This window comes from Rhinopithecus bieti, unplaced genomic scaffold, assembly GCF_001698545.2.
Source record: "Rhinopithecus bieti isolate Rb0 unplaced genomic scaffold, ASM169854v2 scaffold_83627, whole genome shotgun sequence".
In the NCBI taxonomy this organism is placed as follows: domain Eukaryota; kingdom Metazoa; phylum Chordata; class Mammalia; order Primates; family Cercopithecidae; genus Rhinopithecus; species Rhinopithecus bieti.
The window spans coordinates 19648-27407 of record NW_016830766.1 but is presented as its reverse complement, the minus strand read 5'-3'; the positions used below and the strand labels follow the sequence as shown (position 1 = coordinate 27407).

The 7760-nt window shown below is 44.2% G+C and overlaps 1 protein-coding gene across 1 annotated transcript in view; it reads left to right on the top strand.

Moving 5' to 3' along the window:
- The window catches only part of DAP3 (death associated protein 3), a 59960-nt gene that overhangs the window by 42797 nt on the left and 9403 nt on the right, over positions 1-7760 (top strand). The window contains 4 exon segments of the mRNA XM_017865619.1: positions 743-851; positions 1312-1404; positions 3101-3112; positions 3115-3230. Of these exon segments, the coding sequence (XP_017721108.1) occupies positions 743-851; positions 1312-1404; positions 3101-3112; positions 3115-3230 (330 nt within the window).

Genomic DNA, 7760 nt, shown 5'->3' with positions numbered 1-7760 from the left:
AAAAAAAAAAAAAAAAAAAAAAAAAAATTAACTAAAAATAAATTTTAGGCCGGGCGCACTGGCTCATGCCTGTAGTCCCTGCACTTAAGAGAGGCCGAGGCGAGGGGATCACCTGAGGTCGGGAGTTTGAGACCAGCCTGACCAACATTGAGAAACTCCATCTGTACTAAAATACAAAATAGCCGGGCGTGGTGGTGCATGCCTATAATCCCAGCTACTTGGGAGGCTGAGGTGGGAGAATCACTTGAACCGGGAGGCAGAGGTTGTGGTGAGCCGAGATCGTGCCATTGCATTCCAGCCTGGGCAACAAGAGTGAAACTCCGTCTCAAAAAAAAAAAAAAAAAGTTAATGTTTATTGAATTATTAACTTGTGTCAGAAATTTTAAGCATTTTTCTTTATGCTTTCCATATTTACAGTGGCCCTAAGTGGTATACATAATTTTGTCACGAGACATACCAATTATTTATAGATTTCAGCTGAGATAGAATATATGCTTCAGTAACAGGAATAATCAAAAGCTGACTATCATGTTACTTAGTGCGGAATAATGTATTTCAGTTTTTAGCTAAGTTATATGGACAGATTTTCAAACTCAGTACCAACCCAGCTTCTCCTAACCGAATAAATTAGAGGCATGCAATTTGATGGTCTTGGTTGCCACTTTTGGCAGAGTATGTATACCAAGAACTGGCTAGAAATTCCACACCCCACCCACTCCTTCCTTCTTTCCTATTTTATCAGGTGAAGACATTCAGTGAAGCTTGCCTGATGGTAAGGAAACCAGCCCTAGAACTTCTGCATTACCTGAAAAACACCAATTTTGCTTATCCGGCTGTACGATATCTTCTGTGTATCCTTTCCTGCCTGCTTGGACCCTCATGAACCAATGCTTTCTCCCCTCAAATAAGGGAAAAGAAGAAATGAAAAAAAGTACTATTGAGGCCGGGCACTGTGGCTCACACCTGTAGTCCCAGGAGTTTGGGAAGCCGAAGCAGGCATATCACCTAAAGTCAGGAGTTCAAGACCTGCCTGGCCAACATGGTGAAACCCCGCATTTACTAAAAATGCAAAAAATTAGCCGGGTGTGGTAGCGTGCACCTGTAATCCCAGCTACTTGGGAAGCTGAGGCAGGAGAATCGCTTGAACCTGGGAAGTGGAGGTTGCTGTGAGCTGATATCAAGCCACTGCACTCCAGCCTGGGAGACAGAATGAGATCCTGTCTCAGAAAAAAAAGCAAAACAAAGCATAGCTACTGTTCATAGTACAAATGATCCTTCTAGTCATGTTTTCTTTAACAACACATATTTTAGATGGAGAGAAGGGAACAGGAAAAACCCTCAGTCTCTGCCATGTTATTCATTTCTGTGCAAAACAGGACTGGCTGATACTACATATTCCAGATGGTGAGAACTTCCTGTTGTTTCTTCTGTCTGTTAGGTTTAGTTATCCTGTTACTGTGGTAACAGGATAAATGCAAAACTTGCATTTATCTCTTTTGCAGCTTTAATTTTTTTTCTTTTCTTTTTTTTTTTTTTGAGATGGAGTTTCGCTCTTGTTGGCCAGTCTGGAGTGCAGTGGTGCAATCTCAGGTCACTGCAACCTCTGCCTCCCAGACTCAAGAGATTCTCCTGCTTCAGCCTCCCAAGTAGCTGGGATTACAGGTACCCACCACACCACCACGCCCAGGTAGTTTTGTAGTTGTATAGAGACAGGGTTTCACCATGTTGGCCGGGCTGGTCTTGAACTCCTGACCTCAGGTGATCCACCTGCCTCGGCCTCCCAAAGTGCTGGGATTACAGGCATGAGCTACTGCGCCCGGCCTCAGCTTTAACTTTCCTAGCTAAAGGAAAAGGCTTTGCCAGTCACGATGGCTGACACCCATAGTCACAGCACTTTGCGAGGCCGAGGCCGGAATATTGCTTAGAGCCCAGGAGGAGGCTGCAGTGAGCCGTGATTGCACCAGTACACTCTAGCGTGGGCAACAAAGCAAGACCCTGTCTCAAAACAAACAAACAAACAAACAAAAGCCTTTGCTCCAGATGTAGAGCACTCTGAGCTCAACCATCATGATTTCTTCATGCTATTATTGCCAAGCAGGTTACAAGGTGAAGTCAATGTGACAAAAGGAAATTGGAGTAAAAGCTTCCTGAAGCCTTTTGATGCTAAGCAGTCCTTCTTTTGATATTTAATACCCATGAGCATAATCTTCTGCCTTAGAGGTCGCCATGGAGTTTTTTGTTGTTGTTTTTTTGTTTTGTTTTGTTTTGCCATCGGTTAACAATCCTGAGTACCCATAGAGCCTTTTACTATTTATCAGCATTCTAGAGTCGTCAGTGTGGATTGTCAAAACTTGCATTTATCTCTTTTGTGTTCAATGTTGTGTGCATCCACATTTTCTTTTTTATAACAACCCTGCTTGCGTAGTAACATCACATTTTCTAACTTAGCTTTCAAACCTGCTGGTAAGCAGAAGTGACATTTAATTCACTTGGTATGATTTATATATTGATTCTAATCATAATGTTTAGTCTAAGCTGGACCTGACAAGGCCAGGCACAGTGGTGCACCAGACTTTGAGAGGCTGAGGCAGGAGGATCGCCTGAGCCTGGGAGTTCAAGGTTACAGTGAACTGTGATCACATCCTGCCTTCTAGCCTGGGTGACAGAGCAAGAGGCTGTCTCAAAAAACAAAGAAAAGAGCCGGGCGCGGTGGCTCAAGCCTGTAATCCCAGCACTTTGGGAGGCCGAGATGGGTGGATCAGGAGATCGAGACCATCCTGGCTAACACGGTGAAACCCCGTCTCTACTAAAAAATACAAAAAACTAGCCGGGCGAGGTGGCGGGCGCCTGTAGTCCCAGCTACTTGGGAGGCTAAGGCAGGAGAATGGCGTAAACCCAGGAGGCGGAGCTTGCAGTGAGCTGAGATCCGGCCACTGCACTCCAGCCTGGGCGATAGAGCGAGACTCTGTCTCAAAAAAAAAAGAAAAGAAATATATATGAGAAACTAAAGTCATTTCCCATAACTTAAAAGAGGCTGGAATATTTTGAGTTGAATACAGTTTCTGCCTGGCTTGTTTTCTTCTGCCTCTTTTTTTTAAAGCTCATCTTTGGGTGAAAATTGTCAGGATCTTCTGCAGTCCAACTACAACAAACAGCGCTTTGATCAACCTTTAGAGGCTTCAACCTGGCTGAAGAATTTCAAAACTACAAATGAGCGCTTCTTGAACCAGGTGACTAGACTCTCAGTTGAGTGCTTGGTAGTCGTTATATGGATTCTTTGTGCCCTGAGTACCAGTGGACCATGGAGAACTGATACTGGAGTTGGAATAACTGTATCATTTTTAATTTCTTTTTGTAAGTTTTGCTCACAGTGGACTCATAACTTGAAACTCATTTATCCATGTGAAATAAATAGGCAACAGTAAGTTGTTCCCATTTTGTGGGTAGCAAAGTGAAATCCAGTTGATTCATTGACTTGTCAAGGTATAGCCTCCAATCCCTGGCAAGCACATTTCCAACTACATGATTTTCTCCAGATAAGATCTTTTTAGGGAACCAGAAATGTATTGGAAAAATTCTTTACCCTGGTGATGCTTGGATACCCTGTCTAGACCAGGGGCCGTTCAACTCTGGGTATAAATCAGAGTCACCTAAGAGCTTGTTAAAAATGCAGATGCCATTCTGGACATTTTCATCAGAATCCCTTATGTATGTTTTTTCAAGACTCCAAGCGGAAACGGATTAGAAAGCATTCANTGGAATGCAATGGCACGATCTCGGCTCACCACAACCTCTGCCTCCCGGTTCAAGTGATTCTCCCACCTCAGCCTCCCAAGTAGCTGGGATTATAGGCATGCACCACCACGCCCGGCTATTTTGTATTTTAGTACAGATGGAGTTTCTCAATGTTGGTCAGGCTGGTCTCAAACTCCCGACCTCAGGTGATCCCCTCGCCTCGGCCTCTCTTAAGTGCAGGGACTACAGGCATGAGCCAGTGCGCCCGGCCTAAAATTTATTTTAGTTAATTTTTTTTTTTTTTTTTTTTTTTTTTGAGACGGAGTCTCACTCTGTCACCCAGGCTAGAGTGCAGTGGTGTGATCTCGGCTCACTGCAACCTCCGCCTCCTGGGTTCAAGCAATTCTCCCGCCTCAGCCTGCTCAGTAGCTGGGATTACAGGTGCCGCAACCACGCCAGGCTGATTTTTGTAATTTTAGTAGAGACAGGGTTTCACCATGTTGGTCAGGCTGGTCTCGAACTCCTGACCTCATGATCCGCCCGCCTAGGTCCTCCAAGGTGCTGGGATTATAGGCATGAGCCACCGTGCCTGGCCTAAAATTTATTTTTATTACTTTAACCATTTACTTTTTTCTCTAGAACTAAATACATGGCAGCTCAGGAGCAGGCGTTACCAGCTGCCCCCACAACTCTAAGGCCATCCATACCTCACACCCCTAGCATACTAACCTTTCAGAGTTTATGTGTTCATTCCCCTTTTGCTACCAGAATACTTTGGCGGGAAATTTGGGAAGCACTAATGTGTGTGAAACTGACTTGCAAAGAAAATATTAAAATACGTCTACTAATAAGAATATCTAACAAATACTGTTTGTAAGTATAACTAAAATAGTGCTAATTTTTTAACTTTTTTGAGACAGAGTCTCGCTCTGTCGCACAGACTGGAGTGCAGTGACACGATCTCAGCTCACTGCAAGCTCTGCCTCCCGGGGTCAAGCGTTTTTCCTGCTTCAGTCTCACAAGTAGCTGTGACTACAGGCGTGTGCCACCATGCCCAGCTAATTTTTGTATTTTTAGTAGAGACAGAGTTTCACCATGTTCGGCCAGACTTGTCTTGAACTCCTGGCCTTAAGTAATCTGCTCACCTCAACTTCCCAAAGTGCTGGGATTACAGGCATGAGCCACTGTACCCAGCCAGTGTTGATATTTTTAAAAGAAATCCTAACAAAACAATTGAATTGGTGTAGGATTTGACAGGCGATTCCAAACTTAATGGAAGCGTCAATGTTCAAAAAAACATGATACAGGTATTAAAACAAATGTCGACTGGGCGTGGTGGCTCACGCCTGTAATCCCAGCACTTTGGGAGGCCAAGGCAGGTGGATCACCTGAGGTTAGTAGTTGGAGACCAGCCTGGCCAATACGGCAAATCCCCATCTCTACTAAAAATACAAAAAATTAGCCGGGCGTGGTAGCGGGTGCCTGTAGTCCCAGCTACTCGGGAGGCTGAGGCAGGAGAATGGCGTGAACCCAGGAGGCGGAGCTTGCAGTGAGCCCAGATCACACCACTGCACTCCAGCCTGGGCAACAGAGTGAGACTCCGTCTCAAAAAAAAAAAAAATATTAGCCAGGCGTGGTGGCGAGCACCTGTAATCCCAGTGACTTGGGAGGCTGAGGCAGGAGAATCACTTGAACTCAGGAGGCAGAGGTTGCAGTGAGCTGAGATCACATCACTGCATTCCAGCCTGGGTGACAAAAGTGAAACTCTGTTTCAAAAAAAAAAAAAAAAAGGCACATAAGGGCTGGGAGCTGTGGCTCACACCTGTAATCCCAGCACATTGAAATACCAAGACAGGAGGATCACTTGAGCCCAGGAGGTCAGAGATGTAGAGTGTGCTATGGTCACGCCACCGTACTCCAGCCTGGCTGTCAGAGTGAGACCCTGTCTCTGTAATTAAAATAATAATAATAATAGACCGGGCGCAGTGGCTCAAGCCTGTAATCCCAGCACTTTGGGAGGCCAAGACGGGTGGATCACGAGGTCAGGAGATCGAGACCATCCTGGCTAACACGGTGAAACCCCGTCTCTACTAAAAAATACAAAAAACTAGCCAGGCGAGGTGGCTGGCGCCTGTAGTCCCAGCTACTCGGGAGGCTGAGGCAGGAGAATGGCCTAAACCCGGGAGGTGGAGCTTGCAGTGAGCTGAGATCCAGCCACTGCACTCCAGCCCGGGCGACAGAGCGAGACTCCATCTCAAAAAAAAAAAAATAATAATAATAATAATAAAATAAAGTCAGCTACTCTAGGCACACTGTCCATCAGTTAGGTCTGCTCCAAAAGAAGCAGTATTAAAAAAAAAAAGTCATATTAGGCAGTATGACAATGCTAATATCCACAATAATGGTGAGGAAGTGGGCCTTCACGTAAATGAAAATTATGAAAAGAATGTTTAAGTTCTTCCAGAGCATTGTTGGTTAACCCAGTCTGAAAATAACTTCAAATAGTTAATTAAAGACAACACCTCACAACCCTGAAGCTAAATCAACATTGTACTTGAATGTCTTGAACAGTTTAAAGTGCCACTGCAGATGCTTTCTTCTGGTTGTGTCCCATTTCCAATCTTAACAACAACAAAAATTTTTTTTAATTAAAATTGTTTTTTAGAGACTCTGTTGCCCAAGTTGGAGTGCCGTGGCACTATCGTAGCTCACTGCAGCTTGAACTCCTGGGCTCAAGCCATCCTCCTGCTTCAGCCTCCTAAGTAGCTACCACACAGGACTAAATGTTTTTTTTTTTTTTTTTTTTTGAGTGAGCAACAGCAAGAATTTATTGCGAAGAGGAAAAGAAAAAAGCTTCCACAGTGTGGAAGGGGACCCCAGCAGGTTGCCCGTGTTTTTCTTTCTAAATAAAGATACAGTCTCATTATATTGCCCAGCTGGTCTTAAACTCCTGCACTCAAACGATCGTCCCACCTTCACTTCCCAAAGTGCTGAGACTACAGGCATAAACTACCTTGCCTGGCCTGTTATACCTTACTTTATTTTATGCTTGAGATAAGGTCTCGCTCTGTTGCCCAGGCTGGGGTACAGTGATGCAATCACAGCTTAATGAAGCCCCCACCTCCTGAGCTCAAGTGATCCTCCAACCTCAGCCACCCAAGGAGCTGTGACTACAGGTGTGCACCATGTCCAGATAATTTTTTATTTTTAATTTTTGGAGAGACAGGTCTCCCTATGTTGCCCAGACTGGTCTCAAACTCCTGGGCTCAAGTGATCCCTCTACCTTGGCCTCCCAAAGTGCAGTTGGGATTACAGGCATGAGCCATAGCGCCCGACCTGTTATGCCCTTATTATTCATCTAATTTCCTGAACTAAACCACACTGAAGAAATAAGATCCTCTGGCTCGCACGCTAAAACTCACCTGCACAGGCAAGTTTGATAACATTTTCACAAAATACATGGGAGAATAAAAACCAATGCATCTAATCAAAATATCGCTTCTATTTAGCTCAGGAGTATATTATGATTTTGCTTTAGTGCAGCATATTAACTATTTTCATGATATTTTGCCAAGGCAAATTACAATTATTTGATGCTGAAATTACTGGAATCTTCTTGGGCTATACAAGGAGGAAAACATCAATGCTGTTTAAACATGAGCTTAAAGTAATTGTACTAGTCACAAAAGGTAATCAACAGATGAATTTCTGTTTTTCAGATTAAATTTCATCTTTTATAATTTTCTTCTCATTTAGCCCAACCCCTTTGCAGCAGCTTGTATTCTGGGCTCCCCCCAGTACCATTCCCTGTCTTGAGCACCTGCATCGCAAAGCGAGGAGGAAGGCCATGGGGAAATACAGTCTTCAAATCCTGGGGGGAGATGTTGTAGTGCTGACCCTCGTGCTGATCCCCATGCTTGGCCTAGGAAATAAGAGTGCAAACAGGTATAATGGTGACAAAGTGACCAAGACTTTCTTTTTGTCTTCTTATCTGTGTATGTGTGTGTGTATATATATATAAATAA